Raw genomic sequence first — 18,142 nt, forward strand, 5'->3', positions numbered from 1 at the left:
GTTGTATTGATCTCCAGTACCGAAATGCTAGAGTGCTTTTAATAATAGATGAATGAGACATAAATGTCACATAATGCTGCATTATCCTAAATAACACCTATAAATTGCCATGTGTAACATAAAATTGAAATATGCTAATGGAACATTGTGTGAATTCTTCCCAGTAAAAGCTGTCAGGAACCCGCTAAAACATTAAAACTGACAGAGATGAATGAGAGAAATTAATTAATATTTAAGAATATTGCTCATCTTTTTATTTCACACATGCTTTTGCAGCAGGTTCCCTCAGGCATTTGTGGTTGGGTTTCAATCCCATGCATTGATATTTTTCGCGAAGACTTGTCTTGCTGAGGTCATCCAAAGTCTTTACATCATCCTACCCCATTCCAAAACCCACCATTTTATTCATTTTCCCCTCTGGCACTTGTCTTACTTTGGCTCTCCTCCTGCTGGGAGGACAGCCATGTCTTAGACTGCCATTCTATCTTCATCAAGAGAAGGGTACTTGAGTCTTCCTCTCACCGTAGGGCCTGAATTTGTCATTGCAGTGCTATATCTAGGCTAGGTTTACGGGAAAATAAACTATCAGCTATAGGAATAGTATATTTGGAGGGAATAAAGAGAGTTATGAGTGAACCATGGCTCTGTATACTATAAGGAAAACTATTTTGAGAAGTTGTGGCTGGTGGTTAGGGTATTGGTCTGTCTTGGCATAGAGTTGAGCAGAGCTGCAGCACAGATTACATAAGTCAGGAACAGCAAGGAGGTGGGCCTGATTTTGGCTTTGCTCCTGTGTTTAATAAAACAATTTAGAAACTTCAAAATGTTCCATGAGATTCAGTTCTCTAGCGAGACTTTATCAAATGCTTATTGGTGTTTCATACTGATGAAAACTTACAGATTTAAATTCTTTTGTAGGTACAGAGGAACATTTACGCCACTGCAGGAGATACAGATGTTTTCTCTAAGGGTAGTTGATTTTCAATATGAACTGTGTGTTTCAGGTTGGAGTTGTTCAGTACGGACAGACTGTAGTCCATGAATTTTTCCTGAATACATACTCATCAACAGAAGATGTGATGGCTGCAGCCACAAGAATACGCCAGCGGGGTGGTACACAAACTATGACAGCCCTGGGGATCGATACGGCAAGGTACGCTTACAAAATGTTGTCCTGCATATGGCAGAAACAAACGTAAGTAGATATGGTGACAGTTCTAATTTTATAAATTAAAAATATGATGTGGCTGACTTCTGACTTTATTTTAGCTGGACAAATAAAATTTAAGAGGAGGGTGGATAAACAGACCCTGTCTGGCATCTAGAACAGTTGTATATGGCACCCTGGAAGGGCAACTGTTTTATGAATGGAGAAATAGAGAAAGAAAAGATACAAGGAGCAAGGTTGTAGTCCTAAGCAAAGAGCTGACAATCTTTTATGTCCACACAGAACAGGTAGGAACTATATGTGTAGAAGGATTAAAAAAAATAAAGTTTTCAGGGAAAATGTGAAAAAAAAATTTTTTTAGTGTTGAATTGTCTTCTTGCTAAAGTTAAGATTAGTACAGGCTTTGAGCACTTTTCAGAAAGCCAATGAATTTTATATCTGAAGTCTTTGAAGCTTCTGGATCACTGGTAGTTTGAAGATCTGTTGTAACAATAGCATTATTTAGAAATGCTTCCTTTATGAGAAAAATTAAGACTGAATTTTGTAAAATAGACAGTAAATGAAAAATCTCTTAACACATTCAAACTGTACAGTGTTGTATCTTTTTTGTTTTCTACTGTTTTTTTCTGGCACCACAGCTTTACTTCTGTAAAAGATTGCATTAGTCGTTTCTAAACAACCATTTAGTGAAATATACCGCACCCTTTTGATAAGCTATTTGATTATCTGAGTAAAGTTTTGTTCAGATGATGTCTGAATCCAGTGAAATTCTTGCATATTCACCAGTAATGATTTCCTCAGAAACAAGCAGAAGCTTGGGATAGTCTGAAAAGTTTTTTCAGAGAGAGAATTCAAAAGAGAATTGCCAAATACTCAGAAACCACATGTGGTTCAGAAAGTCCCTGTGCACCACAAACTGCTGCAGACTTCTATATACAGAAACTATCAGGAAAAGCTTCTTCTGTTCTTGCAGTCTCTCTAAGCATCCACTTTTGGCTATCTTCAGTGGGACATCTCAGCTTTCACTCGTGTGGCCAGTCTGAGAGTTCTGTGGTATTTTACTAAAAAGAGGAAGACCTGCTTCCTTCCTTCTCTTCCAGAGCCCTAATTCACCCTTGCCTTTTTGGGTCCTTGGCAGAGTCTGGGGGCTCAGCAGCTGCCCAAAACTTCAGTATCTGCTTATCTGCAGCCATAGTATTCAACCAGTCATCCCAACCTACCAGTGCTTACCTGAAACCTACTTCTACAAACAATGAGTTTTATTGTAAATGCGAAGAGGTGTGCTGGTAGCTCAATAAATACTTCGACCACCTGAAGAGCTGCTGTAGGGTGGAAATAGGTCTGGGGAGAGGGGGTATGTGGGTTTTAGGATGGGGGATGTTCGTTAGGTCTTTTTTTTAAGCCGCCAAAAGCTGGTTTAAGGTGCCAGATTTTTTCTGGAGAAGGGAAGCATTTTCAGTCCCACATTGTATTTTCCACTCTCAAATAAATGAATAATGAATGAATGATTGGGAAACTCTTTGGCTGTGAACTGTCCTCTAAGTTCCAACTGTTTGTATTTGTTCATGGTTAACATTAATCTCCTTTTCCTGCTCCTTAATTAATATAGAGTGCTTTAGTTAATGGTTGACTATGCAAACATGATGCATGTGCTAAATGCTGACATTGCCTTTCCCCAAACACTTTATGCTCCCTTTAGAAAAGAGGCTTTTACTGAGGCTCATGGTGCAAGAAGAGGAGTACAAAAAGTAATGGTTATTGTGACTGATGGGGAATCACACGACAAACTACAGATTAAAAGAAGTGATTGATGATGTGAAGATGAAAACATTCAGAGATTTGCTATTGCTGTAAGTAAAATTTAATGGGAAAATGCAGAATCTTAAAAGTATGTTTCATCTTCCAAATATAATTTCTGTTTGAAAAGTTCATTTCATAGAATCTTTATGGAAATACAATCATTTCAGAGAGGAAGAAAAAGAGGCTGAAAAAAAGAAAAAAAACATTAAAAATTTGCTTTCTGATTTTATAGCACATAAGAAAAATCAATCTATCTGTCTTCCTGGTGATGGCAGGTCTGTATGTGTGTGAAGAAATGCAGAAAGAGTTTGAGGGGCACTATAAAATCAAATCTTTTTTGTTAAGAGCAATACTGAATAGAATGTATTAGTTCAAATCTTCTGAGCAATTTCTATGAACGCTTTACCTACTTTAAAAGAAAAAAGACAAATGTAAACCATCAACAAAAACTACGTTTATTACAGCTCTTCTGTGTGCTGGCATTCTGAAGTTGTCATTTCTATGTTGAGCAAACTTAGCAGCTGAATGAGAGGAACATGTCGAAGCTGTTCAGCCTAGAGAAGAGAAGGCTGCATGGAGACCTCATAGCAGCCTTCCAGTATCTGAAGGGGCCTACAAAGATCCTGGAGAGGGATTTTTCATCAGGGATTGTAGTGATATGACAAGGGGTAATGGGTTTAATCTTACACAGGGGGAGCTCAGATTAGATATAAGGAAGAAGTTTTTACTTTGAGAGTGATGAGGCACTGGAATGGGTTGCCTGAAGAAGTGATAAATGCTCCATCCCTGGCAGTGTTCAAGGCCAGGTTAGACAGAGCCTTGGATGACATGGTTTGATGTGAAGCATCCCTGCCCATGACAGAGGGGTTGGAACTAGATGACCTTAAGGTCCTTTCCAAACCAAACTATTCTATGAGTCTATGATTCTATGATTTCGTTTAAACCCTACATACCCTTTGTGCTGTGTTTGAGTATTCTATTCTCAATCTTTCTCTCATTAATTTTGAAGATATTTGGGATTGTTGCTTCTCTGTTCCTGTCTTTCATTGTTTTGATACAATGAGATGGTGTGGAAACATGCAACTTCAAGAAGATACCGTCTTAAATTTAAGGAAAGACATAAATAAAAAGTTGAATACAGCAGCACATAGATTTTCAATTATTTCCTTCATAAAGCTAGATATCTTTAAATAAAATTGTCCTTGAAGCTGCAGTAATTTTTAGCAATAAAAGCCTTGTTTAGAACCAAATTTGAATTCCTCTGGTGTCCAGTTGGACAGCTGTCCAGCTCCAAACATGGGAGCTTTTTTTCCTTTTTTCCTCTAGGTAACTGAAGTGTATAGAGCACTTTTTCCTCTTAACAGTACTTCTTGGTCTGGGAATTGAAGAAGTGAGTCATTTTGTTCTGAAGCATCCTGAATCTTTACAGCAGTGGTGTTAAAACTAAAAATCAAGTATGAAATTTCATAGTGTGATAGTGTTATTCATACTGAACTCAACTGTTATATAGGATTCATAGTAAAAATCTGCACACCAAAAAAATAATTATTCTGTACCTTATTAACTTGTCATTAATTGCTTATATACCAAGTTGTGAGGAGAACTGTTGGTATTTATACAGAAGCCAGTGCAGTTGTGTTTTATTTTGGGGATTGTTGTGTTGTTTTTTTCCTAAATTAAGGCCTGCTTCAACAAATCATAGAATTGTAAAATAAATCATTCAAATTTTGTGAAGAAAGTAAAAAAGGACAGTTGAAAATTGCAGATGTTATGCAGTTGCTTTGTTTGTTATTGATTATATTCTCAGAAAAAAAGCTGAGCCCTCATACAGTTGTGTTCTTATTGCAAAAGAATGGTTTTGAAATCAGTTTAAGGGAGGTTTTAACAGAGCAAATAAAGATTAGATATGATTTCCCAGTATTCTCTAACAACCTGCCTTAAAGGTATCTATTTCTTAAAAGAAGTTAAAACAGGTTATAAAATGTTTTCTTGACTCCTTTTTTATTAATTCTCTTTAGATTCTTGGCAGCTACAGCAGAGGAAATTTAAGTACTGAGAAATTTGTAGAGGAAATAAAATCAATTGCCAGTAAGCCTACAGAAAAGCATTTCTTCAATGTTTTCAGATGAATTAGCTCTTGTAACTATTGTTGAAGCACTTGGAGAGAGAATATTTGCCCTAGAAGGTATGCAATTATTTAGAATTCTACTTCATAGCAGCATTATAACTGAGGCAAATAGGAGACCATCTGCTTTTATCTTCCTTTGCAATGTATTGTGCTGTATAAAATGTGTTGTGCAGTAATTTTTTCATGCTGATCATAAGAATATTTTGCAATTAACATCAAGCCCATAGATGATGATGTAAAATATATTCAGATGGGTTAAAGCCTATGGAGACAATAGCTTAAAAGGGTAACTAAGCGTCGCTGGTTTTGCTGGGGTAAACATGCAGTTCCCATCCCTTAGATAAAAAGCATTGCCAGACAATATCTTGATTGTATGTTCATCTGCTTATACTTTCAGGTTGTCTTTTTGGTCAGTTGTTAGTTACAGCATATTACTTTGCCATATAAGCTAATACAGACTTGGTATGTGTAGTTGATAAGATATATTTTTCTTTTGGAAATATTCATGACACTCAGATTTTAGCACAGAAAAGTCATTCTCTCATAATTTTGCTTACATTCTCCATTCAAATTAAGCAATGTTTTCCAAATCTCTGTTTGATTCAAGAGCTCTTCTGGCTATCTCTGAGGGATTCATGGCATGCAAAGAAAGACACCCATCAATTTGGACTTCTTTTTTTTTTCAACATCTCAACTCTTCAGGTAGCTGGAATAGTGTAGTTTACAGCTGACATAAAAAATAATGTTGGCTTGAATTTCAAGAGGTAGTACAAATATGAGAGAGTATTTTGAAGTGTTTTGTTTTTCATTTTTATTGGAGCTATATTTCTCAGACATATTTAGCTATTTTTTTAGTGTATAATTTAGCTTGATCAACTATTATTATTTTCAGCAGATTAGTACTAGATATTTCTTCCAGTTTATATGTTTTTATCTTTTATTTCTGGAGGGTTTTGTTTCCTCACTTATGAAATAAATTAATTTGAGGAGAATTTAGTATCTCTGAAGCCCAAAGTTTAGCCTACTTAAACTCACTGAGTACTTCAAAGTTCATTGACTAGGGGACTTTTCTGTTAATCTTTGTTTACTTCCAGTGGAAAAAACTAATGTTCAAACAGAAATTGAAAACTTAGTCTTCAATTTGTGCTTTGTACTTCCAGAAAAAATGAAAAAAAAAATCACTTTCATTAGTAAAATAAAATGTTAGTTACAGCTATTAAATATAAAGGATATAGAATAGAAAGTTAATCAGCTGCTGGTCATGACAGTTTATGGACATCTGTGTGCTCAAAGTCAAGTTTTCATGCCATAGCTCAATACTTGTATGCCAGTGGAAGAGGTGGGTCTCACTTTGGCAGAATCCACCTTGTCTCTTTTAGCAGTCAGTAGCCATTAGGTAGAGCCTGTCTGTCACACAAAACCCTAGCCTCCAAATAGTGGAGTAAGTTGTGCTGTCTTGAAATCCTTGGTGGAGGGGAATGCTTTATATCGTGACCCCTAATCATTTCATTGCCTTTAGTCATTGATCCTGCTAATCACATGAAAAAATTACAAAACATTTGAACGGTAAAAGAAGTTCTGAAGCTTAATAAAATATACGAACAAATGTAGTTATGTTGATGGTGGCAAAACTAACTTTAAATTGTATAAATGTTTAAGTTGTATGAATGTTGTCTGTTTCTATGACAGTCCACTCTTGAGATGACTAATCCTTATCATCATGTCCTTCAGTGTTTTGTTACTTTAAGCATATTGTACCTCTTGAAGTATCAACCAGTTTTGCAGTACTCTTTGAATTCAACTTTCATTTTCTTCAAAAGATTTAGTAACAAATATGTACTTCTTGGATATTCTAATTTTTTACCATAAACCTATTATAAACTGTTTGGATATTTGCACCTTTATATATTTTACTTACTTTCAATTTTTATTTAATACAAACTTGTTTGTATTACAAAAATTGTATATTTGAAATGAAAAGTTTGGAAAATCATTGTTATCCACACTGAAGAGACAAGCTAGGGAATTTCACCACTCCCAAAAGGTTTCTTGATTTCCAGACTTTCAGTAGGAACTCAGAGATGTGCCAAGATTTCTGTATATAGACACCTGTGATGTAAGACAAGAAATGTTGCCTCCTCCACCTGTAAAAGTCCTAGAGATCACATAATCTGGCTGCAAGGGAGTCAGAATAGAAATTGAGAATGAGATCTTGGCTTTTTGTCAAAGCATAGCAAGTTTTAGCTAGTCAAGTTGCTCCTTGATTACTCCATCTCAGTTTCCAAGGTTGAGATGTTTCTGTGTCAGTTTCTGGCACAGTTTCCTGTCCCCTCACAAAGCATTGCAGTAGCTATTCTAGATTTGCTATACTAGACTGTGTCCATGGATGTATTTAACCATGTTTAACCATTTAACTAAGTTTAACCATGACAAGTGCAAGGTCCTACACCTGGGTGGGAGCAATCCCAGGCACAGCTACAGGTTGGGCAAAAAGGAAATTCAGTGCAGCCCTGCAGAGAAGGGCTTGGGGGTGTTAGTCAATGAGAAAATGAACATGAGCCAGCTTACAGCCCAGAAAGCCAACTGTATTGTGGGCTGCATCAAACGAAGAGTGACAAGCAGGTCAAAGGAGGTGATCCTGCCCCTCTACTCTATTCTCGTCAGACCTCACTTGGAGTACTGTGTGCAGTTCTGATGCCCTTAACATAAAGAAGACATGAAACTGTTAGAACAAGTCCAGAGGAGGGCCACGAGGATGATCAGGGGACTAGAGCACCTCCCATATGAAGACAGGCTGAGAAAGTTGGGGCTGTTAAGTCTGGAGAAGAGAAGGCTGCGTGGAGACCTCAGAGCAGCTTTCCAGTATCTGAAGGGGGCCTACAGGGATGCTGGTGAGGGACTATTCATTAGGGACTGTAGTGATAGGACAAGGGGTAACGGGTTGAAACTTAAACAGCAGGGGTTTAGATTGGGTATAAGGAAGAAATTCTTTACTGTTAGGGTGGTGAGGTACTGGAATGGGTTACCCAGGGAAGATGTGAATGCTCCATCCCTGGCAGTGTTCAAGACCAGTTTGGATGAAGGCTTGGGTGATATGGTTTAGTGTGAGGTGTCCGTGCCCATGGCAGGGGGGTTGAAACTAGATGATCTTAAGGTCCTTTCCAACCATAACTATTCTATGATTCTATGATTCTATTTTTGTGGCAGGGGAGAAAAGCAGATTAGTTCTGTTATACCCAGCTTCTGGTGACAATCCAACTTATTGAATGTGTGCTGTGTGGAAAAGATTAGTTAAACCCCATACATTGCAGCTGAATTAACTTATGTGCATAACATGGTGATCACAGGAACCTTGATTTTTTAAATTCTGCGTCTAAGTCTGTTTAAATTCTCAATCTAAATAGCCTCGTGCTAGTATAGTAGCACGTTTGGATTTTTTTTCTTGGATTTCTTGTTTTCTTTTTGGTTTTGGCCTTTAAATTGCAAAGTAAAATCTAGAGAGAATTGAAAAATGAAATCCAATGAAAGCCCATACTTGACAGCCAGTAAATTTTTACACATAAGCTTTTCAATATGCGTCTGTGTTTCATGGCATGGACTTCTGGATTTAACAGCATTTTATGTTTTAACCAACCCATAGGCAGGCACAAATGTTTTTTCACAAAATATCCTTTGTAGGATGCTTGGCAGTTTGAAACTCAATGGAAAGTTAGACTGAGGACCACTATCTAAGCAGCATTCAAAGCTGCACACATCAACAGTACTGGCATTGTCCTCTGCCTTGGACTGTGAGAGTCCTGTCTTTCTCAGCTCACCAAGGAACATCCTTTACTGTATGAAAATATTGCTCATCAGCAAACGTGAAACTTAAGAGTTTTATGGCTAAAAGGGACTTTTTCAGACCTTGCAAATTGTGAAACATGATGGCCCATATTTGTGTGTAAAACATTTTGTGTCTGAGATCATGTCTCCTTCCTATGACTGGCTATAAATCGAAGCAATTAGCAAAGACATTGTGTCCCGGGGAGCAACCTCTGCGGTTTAGTTGCTGAGTATCAAAAGTTCAGTGTTATTTAATAGTTCAGATGCCTGAAATTCATGCAGTCATGGCTCCCTATGCCTCAGTTTCATTCACACAATTGGAGGTTCATCTCAGCACTTAGCTGGTGGCAGATTGTGAACTCTTCCTGTACCATACAGCCTGTTGCCACATCTTGCTCTCAAGGAGGAATCAATATGAAGGATCTTGTTACCTTACTTGTCCACTTAAAGTGGCAATATAGTGTCCTTGAGTACTGCTTTAAGTAGAGGAAGGGGCAGACTTTCCTCTTTCCTGATGATACTTCAGTGTACTTGGGAGAAAAGCAGCCCATCAGAGTCTAATAACTAGCATATGACTAGCTGACAAGACACAAACTGATACTAAATCAACTGATACCCTTTTTAGTCAAAGAGAATCGGGAAGATTTTCATGTAACTTTCTGTTCAGGATTATAGTTCCCAAACCATTTCCTGAGCCTTATGAATCTGGAACAGCTGAGATTTTCCTATGTTATTTTTGTGAAGGTTCATACAAACATCAAGTGTTTTCATTTAAAGTTCCTCCAGCTGCCTACAAATTTTTGGTTGCTTGAATACAAGGCCAGGGCTACATGGCTGTTGTTTTATTGTTCACTTAGCTCAAGTGGAAAATGGCTTAACCGTATTAATCAAACATTCCAAATATATTTGCCATCAGCCTGAGGTCAAATCTGTTCAGTTTTAGCTTAGAAATATTTGTTGGACTAGTTCTGAGACATGATCTTGAAATGGAAACCTTTGTACTTAATGGTAGCAGTTAACACATCTTAATTTTTGTATTTGTTACAAAAATTTATGGCAAACTGTATTCACCAAATGTTCTAGTTAATTATGCTATCCTTTACTATCAAATAAGCATATTTATTACACTATTCAGATACTTTTCCAGATTGAAACGAATTTATTTTTGAAAACTTTTTTTTTTCTGTTTTATAGCAACAACAGACCAGCAAGCCTCCTCTTTTGAAATGGAGATGTCTCAAGCTGGTTTCAGTGCTCATTACTCTCAGGTAAACAAACTGTTTGAAAATACAAGTTCTTTTACAAAGCAGATTTTTGTTGATGATGGCATGAATTTGGATGAGTGTTTCAGAATTCTTTTTACAGTCCTGTGTGCTGTTTACCTCATTTCTTAGGGGGTAAATATTTATTAAACTGGGATGCAAAAAAACCTTGGAACTTGTATTAGCAGAAAATCACTTCCTAAGTATTTTATTTATTCTTGAAAATCAACAAGTATCCATTCACACCGATGATCTACTCAGTGTACATGAATGAAATTAAAATTTAACATAAGATGAAAAGAACTGTTAGGAGTTAAGCTTTAAAGACACAAAAAGCACTGACAATGAAAAAGAGCACAGAAGGAGGATAACTGAATGGAACTGAATAAATGCTAAGAAATCTGGGATAAATTGACATATATATTCATAATGTCTTTGTATAGAGCTCAACATATCACTGGGGAAAAAAAAAGAATAAAAATACCTTGGTGTGATTTAATATAAATATATTATTGCAGAAATACTCCCTGTTCATTTTTACTCACTGCACTACATTACACATAATGCTCCAGATGGTGTATCATGCCTTAGAAACAGGTATTATCCTGTTAGGGACTATGAGGATTATTTATAAGACTATCTGTTTGGTAGAGCATATTCTTAAAGTTCACAAACAACTGACCTGCTGTCATCAGAAGCTCATTTCAGCACCCCTCTTCAGTCTTTGTTGTCTTGGGAGATATGAGGTCAGTGAAGTTTGCCTTATCTAGAAGACTACATTCATATCTTTATGCAAGAAATGTCAGCAAACCATTTCTCATGGACAAAAGACTCCTGCATAATATGCAAGACTCAGAGATCCAACAGAGTTCAAGTTTCTGAAAATTTGATTGGGGAATGTATTCTCTCATTAGCTTTGCTATATCCCTTTGCCTTTCTGTTTGTCTTGGAACGATGGGATAAAGGCAAAGGAGCTACATTTCTTTCTGCTGCTTTCCCTGAATGTCCTGAATGACCCTTTTAAGTTGGGTGCATTTTTAACAAAAAGTACAAGACATACTATGATTGTAGTAGCCATACTATAACAGAAAAAAACAGAGCAAAAAAAGTGGGTATGCAAGAAACATTACCCAGATGTAAGCATCATGATTAATGAATGCCTTAAAGATAGGTCACATAGCTTTTTGTTTTTCTCTGCATAAGGATTGGATCATGCTTGGAGCAGTTGGAGCATATGACTGGAATGGCACAGTGATCATGGTGAAGGACAGTGATATCTCAATGCCAACTAATGACACTTTTCGTGACAGGCGCTCAGAAAAAAATGAACCCCTTGCAGCCTATCTAGGTAAGAGAAATAGCCCATCTTATAACACTTTTCAACAAGTGCTACAAGACCTGTCCCAAGTCTCATTCAGAAAGTGTCTTACAGCTTAATATCTTAGATTCTAGGAGTCTGGGAAGATTTCTAATGTCTAAACATGTCTACTGCATGATTTTCTTGTTCTTAAAAAATAAATAATTGCTCCTTCTACAATAAAAAAATAGCTCAAACACTTACATACCTATGTATATCTGTATTTTCCCCAATAGACATGTCTAATCTGTTCAGAGATTTCACAGATTCCTCTAGTATTCTTGTAAAATTTTTCTATGCCTTGATATTGTAAAAAATATATACAATATTAAGTCTAAATCTTCGTTTAAATTTAAGCTAATTTCTGTCACTCAATGGACAAGAATAACAATTTACCACTATCTTTTTTTAACAATTGGCAAGCTTTTGTTTTCCTCTCATCCTTTTCTGCGAAAAAGCACTGGTGGGCCTGCTCTCTCCTGTAGGGCTTGCTTTCTACACCTCATGGTTCTGTTCACTCTGCTGTCTCATTTAGGTCACATTTTCGCTGATGAAGAGTCAATACTAGAATATTTATTTTTTTTTTCCCCCAAGCACTCTACTTTTCTTCTTTGCAGAATGTGATTAGCTGGGATTTTCATATCTCAATTCAGTAAAATAATTTTAAATCTAGATCCTGTCCTCTATAATACTTGCAACCCTGACACTGTTTTGATTGATATGCAATTTTTTTAAGTCTTTCTTCACCCAAATTGTTAAATTATTGTTAATATTAAACAGACCTAGGTTCAAAATGCCTCTCAGGATCACATTGGGATGACAACATTAGTTTTGCCAGTGAGATGACGTCAGCTGTTCTTTGAAAGTAGCTTGTCAATCAGCTACCCAGGAGTTATTTATAAGTACCATTATATTCCTTACACTGTGTGAGGATGGCAAAATGAACATGACTCACCAATCTGCGAACAGATTCAGTAACAGCTGTGCTCATGACTAAGACTGTAGGCAAATGCATATCCAGCCCTTTGACAAACTCTGCTATTACTCTCTAGAATATTTAGGGTTAAACATCTAGTTGTACAATAACACTTAAATTATTAATCAGAAGTTATTTCTGATGCACACATGCATTTTGTGTGTACTGCATCTTGAATTCTGCTTCCTAGGATATACTGTGAATTCAGCACTGACACCTGGAGGCGTGCTGTACATAGCAGGACAGCCACGATACAATCACACTGGCCAAGTTATCATTTATAAAATGGAGGGAAGAGAGGTACAAGTACTTCAGAGGTTTAAATGGAGAACAGGTAAGTATGTATTCATGATTAACTACCAGTGGAATATGGCATGAGAAGTAGGTACTATGATTTCAAATAAGAACTCTGCACCAGAAGAGTAATTGAAACTGTGAGTTGTAAGCAAGATTAGAAGGAAAGTTTAGGTAGATATTCAGGTATAATAAGTAATGGAAAGTGGACTATACAGCAGTCAAAGGCTCTTGGAAATTTTCCCATTGAGAGAAGAAGTCCTATGCCCCTTAGCATGGAGAAGACACCATTTGTACCTTCCAAACTCAAGAGAGTTGAAAGTTGAATGGACCATTCTTAAATTAAAAAATCTGACAAAACCTAAAACAGAAAACAAGCTTCAACAACAAACAGACCAAATAAAATATTCTAAGTGACAAAGAAGATTTCTGCCTGAATGGTTTTCATTTGGCAAAGTCATAAGCAATTGTAGAACCGGTCTCTGAATAGGCAATGTTGCATGACATTACTGACTCTGATTTATACTTTATATTTTCTCACAGATTGGGTCATACTTTGGGGGTGTTCTTACAACAATCGACATCAATAGAGACTCATTTACAGACCTTCTTCTTGTTGGAGCTCCTATGTATATGGGAACTGAGAAAGAGGAGCAAGGGAAAGTATATGTTTATAGTCTGAACAAGGTAAGGATGCTCCTTATTGTCTCATATCCTTATTTTAAAGATATATGATCATTTAAGCTGGGCAAGATGAGCTGTTGAAATCAGCAACACATGATTCTGCAATTGAAAATATTGCACAGATTGATTTTGAAAACTTTCTTCTCAAAGTCTTGTTTTCTCACCTTTTTTTTTTAACAGACTGTATATATAGATAATGAGCATGTAACATATAACTCTATACAGCGTATATATATGTAACTATATAACATATAACAGCATAACTATACACATAGATAAGACATCCTGTAAGCTGCAATACAGCATAGACAGAAGTTTATAGAATTAGTTTTCTATCATATTTTCTTTTTGCTTTCACAGATTAGGGAACTGTAGGGCTCATCCATACTAAAAGTGTGCTTTAGTATCCTTGTGAATTGCTTACCAACCTAGAGATAAACATATATTTCAACAGCTTTTAAGCATGTCACAACTAGACTGAGGAATATGTCAACTACACCACAGCTTCTTCATTTGATAAGTCTCGCTTCCAATACATACTTTTCCTTCTTTATTCTTCTTTTAAATTGGAGCCATTGTATATTGTTATAACAGTTATCAAAATATGGCCCTAGCAATGGTGGCCTCCTAAAATGCTATTGCAAGAAAACGACCTGAGGAGGCTGGATCTTTTTGACAAGGAAACTCTTCCAGTTTCTACATGCATGTTGCTAACAACAAATTGCTGGTGAATAGGGTTGGCAAGAAAACAAGAATTCCATGTCCTCCAGTAATGTGAGGTTTGAAATTTGTTTTTCCTGTGTTTTCTTTTATCCATCTCCAAATAAAGGAGATGCAGCAACTGCTTGCTGCTGCTAATCTCTTAACATGGAACTCATTGGACCCATCTCTTGGAAAAATTGGTTACATAGCATACTGTCTATATGGTTTTAGTCTAGTGTGCACATGGGACCAGAAGGATATATAAGTTAGGCTATGGAGTATATGCCTACTGAGGACAGAATTCAGTCTGTATAAGATAAATGCTGGGTTTTGTTCTGGAATAACAGTATTGCCGTCTGTGTTTCATCAGAAACTTGGCTAACTTCTCAGATTAAGAGAATGCCTTAAGAAAAATTCTTTACACTGTCTTAAAATGGTCTACTTGCAATGACAACCAAATATTATGATACTGTGCTTTCTTGCTAACCACTAACTTCAAGAAGTACATACAAGCACCTAGATGCAGAAAGAGAGCAAGAATGTCTTTCCCACCTGCTTCTCAGAAAGAATATTTGAATTATATTTACAGAATCACAATTTTCACAGTGCACTCAATCACTAGAAATAGGGTGTAATTGTTTCATTTAGTTCATCAATTTGTCTTCCAGACAGGATCTCTTAAAAACCTGCATTGCTAAAATGTTGATGGAAATCCACAAACTTTAAATCTGCTCTTTCACAGACAAAGTTTGAATACCAGATGAGTCTTGAACCTGTAAAGCAAACATGCTGTTCGCCACTAAAACAGGACACCTGCAAAGTTCTTAAGAATGAGCCTTGTGGTGCGCGCTTCGGGACTGCAATTGCTGCAGTGAAAGATCTCAATCTTGATGGATATAATGACATTGTAATAGGTTCTCCGTTAGAAGATGATCATCGGGGAGCTGTTTATATTTATCATGGCAGTGGCAACACAATCAGTAAAAAATATTCGCAGGTATGAAATCAAACTTTAGATTGGCAGCTGCTGTAACATAAATTCTGTTTTCCTATGCCTTCCCAACCTAGTGCCAAACTAAGACTTGGCCAGTCATAACAGCTTGTTTTTTGAAAAGGTCTGTACTTCTGAACTGCCACTGATTTAACTGAATTTCACTCTGTTAGAAAATATATTTGCTTGTTTTTATTAGAAACCTTATGAAATGTTCTGTACAGCCAGAAAAGTAAATATTTTGCAATTCTTAAAATTTACAGTGTTTTCATCACCATGTAACTATTTTAGGGGTATTGTAAAGAAAATGTAACATATTTTAAGAATCTAAAAGCCATCAAACTTCCAACAAGTGCATCTTGAATGTTCTCATAAAATTCCTCAATATACACTGCATAAACCTCTTAATGCTTTTCACAGCGTATTGCATCAGGTGGAGATGGGGAAAAAGTTAAATTTTTTGGCCAGTCTGTGCATGGAGAAATGGATTTAAACGATGATGGACTGATTGATGTTACCATTGGAGGCCTTGGTGGGGCTGCCCTCTTCTGGTACGGATACTCACAGCAGCCGTCAGGCCAGAAAATAACCGTTTTGTCTTGGGAGATCTGTGTAACTTGCATGCACTGCTGTTTGGACTGTTGTGAGGGTACTGGTTTCATCTCATGTTTTGACACTGGCTGTGAATCTTTGTCTTTTCATGTGTCTCTGGAGGAAAAAGTATAAAGCATAATGGATAACAGTAATAAATACAGGAATGTTTTAGAAATCTTGTTAGCCTAGTATGACCTTGTTCTACTAGGCCATATTCAAAACAGAAACTGATTCCACTTATAGCATCAACTAAAAGAAGTAAAATCCAAGTTTTTTTCTTTTTCATGCTGTATTACATATTATCTTATTAGCAATATCAAGGACAGGTTCAAAGACTTGGAAGTACTGTCTGACAAGAAGTTCACCATGATCCAGCAATGTGCACTCACAGCCCAGAAAGCCAACCATATCCTGGGCTGCATCAAAAGGAGCATGACCAGCAGGTCAAGGGAGGTGATTCTCCCCCTCTACTCTGCTCTCCTGATGCAGGAGATAGGAAAATAGAAAGATATTTTGCCAGCTAAATTTTCTGTTCCTTTAGAACCCTGGCACCTCAAAGGCAAAGAGCAAAATGTACAGAGTGTATAGTTAATTACTTGTCTAGACCATCAAATATGTGTATTTTAATATTGAATGTTGCAAATTTGTAAGTTCATTCTCAAAGTAAAAAAAAAAAGTTGCTGTTATTTCCGAAGCACTTTCTCTGTGGTGGTTTTTTTTTAGGTCTCGTGATGTGGCTGAAGTAAATGTTTCCATGCAATTTACGCCCAAAAGCATCAATATTCAACAGCAAAATTGTCAGATAAATAAAAGAAAAACAATATGCATAAATGCCACAATTTGTTTTAAGACCAGACTAAAGTCAAAGGATTATACATTTGAATCCAGTAAGTAGATAAGTGCTAAGCTTGGAATCTTTATGCTATAAAACTGCTGTGCTTGCTTCTGTGTATTTCTGCAAAAATGGAATGCAACATTTTCTAAATTTACCATTCAAAGTGCATTTAAGATACATTAGGGAAAAAAGAATGTGTAAAGGCAAAGTGCTCCATAATATTGATCTCAACTTCCTTTGCAGGTCTGCAGTATTGGATTACTCTTGACTCACAAAGACAAATTTCTCGAAGCTTGTTTACAGAAAGCCATGAGAGGAAAATGCAAAAAAATATAACTATCAAAGGGTCAGAATGTATTAAACATAACTTCTACATGTTGGCAAGTAAATCATTTAAAGTGTTTGACATTATATTAGCCAAAAATATTCCATTAATTGTAAACTGGGTAACAAAATCTGCAGCCAGAATTAATTTTAAGAAGTGTACATAAAATTTGTTTTCTACTTGAGAATTTATATATTTGTATATGTATAGAGATGTAAGCTATTTAGTTAAATGTGCAGTCTATTTATATTTGTCTCTTTCTTTGTGTCTGTCTTAAGAAAGAGCATAACACACCTAGTGGAACAAGCAGCTGTCCGTGATAGTAGTTTAGATGCATTCAAAACCCAGCAGGAGCTTGTGAGCTGGAGGTCTAATTTGCATATCGGTGCAATTCTGCCTACTGACATATAGTAGAAAAATATGCAAATTACATTTGGGATAGAGAATACTTACTCACTGCAAAACAGAAATCTAATTAACAACTCTATGAAATTGCCTAGATTGTAAGTAATGTGCAGAGTGAATGGACATATACACACATTTAAAATGTTTAATGACTTCACAGTTATACCATAATGAAAATGAACGATAAATGGGGCCCAAAATTTGCTTGAATAAGCAATGCATCTACTAACAACAGGCCTCAGTTGACTTAACACAAGGTGATACTGCTGCTGTTGCTACCTTGACACAAGGTGATGCTGATCCTTTAAGCATGACTAAAAGAGGAAAGTCTCAGAGTAGGTTGTTCTGAGACATTTTTAAATGCAACTATGTTGGATATGCTCAGGCTATGTGATATTTTATGATGAGATACACAAAAATATTAATGGATATTTATAAGGATTGGCTTGCACATTAAATGCTTTATCATAGATTGCAAGCATTCAATTGCTTCTCTAGCAAGGACAGCAACAGTTTGACTGAAAAATATTCTTTCTCAGCATTGTTTGGGATTTTTAACCTCCTTACACACTAAAGTACATGTCCATAACTGAAATTTTGTTTTGTTTATGTTCTAGGATAAGCCTGACTTTCAGGACTCTGTAAAGGTTTTGCTGGAGTTCAATTTTTCCGATCCAGAGAGTGGACCTGTTCTCGATAGCAACCTGCCAAGCTCAATATCTGAATATGTAAGTCAGCAAGACTGTATTAATAACAAAAGTTTTTAAGGTAAAATTCATAGCGCATACAAGATCTGAAA

The 18,142-nt window shown here is 36.4% G+C and overlaps 1 protein-coding gene across 1 annotated transcript in view; it reads left to right on the plus strand.

Moving 5' to 3' along the window:
• Positions 1-18,142, plus strand: part of ITGA1 (integrin subunit alpha 1) — a 76,302-nt gene that overhangs the window by 40,841 nt on the left and 17,319 nt on the right. Inside the window, 14 exon segments of the mRNA XM_031051669.2 lie at positions 1,005-1,153; positions 2,868-3,018; positions 4,987-5,088; positions 5,090-5,153; positions 10,113-10,186; positions 11,384-11,528; positions 12,704-12,831; positions 12,833-12,847; positions 13,351-13,494; positions 14,936-15,190; positions 15,605-15,735; positions 16,502-16,665; positions 16,857-16,993; positions 17,961-18,071. Coding sequence (XP_030907529.2) covers positions 1,005-1,153; positions 2,868-3,018; positions 4,987-5,088; positions 5,090-5,153; positions 10,113-10,186; positions 11,384-11,528; positions 12,704-12,831; positions 12,833-12,847; positions 13,351-13,494; positions 14,936-15,190; positions 15,605-15,735; positions 16,502-16,665; positions 16,857-16,993; positions 17,961-18,071 — 1,770 coding nt within the window.

Source organism: Melopsittacus undulatus, chromosome Z, assembly GCF_012275295.1.
Source record: "Melopsittacus undulatus isolate bMelUnd1 chromosome Z, bMelUnd1.mat.Z, whole genome shotgun sequence".
In the NCBI taxonomy this organism is placed as follows: Eukaryota; Metazoa; Chordata; class Aves; order Psittaciformes; family Psittaculidae; genus Melopsittacus; species Melopsittacus undulatus.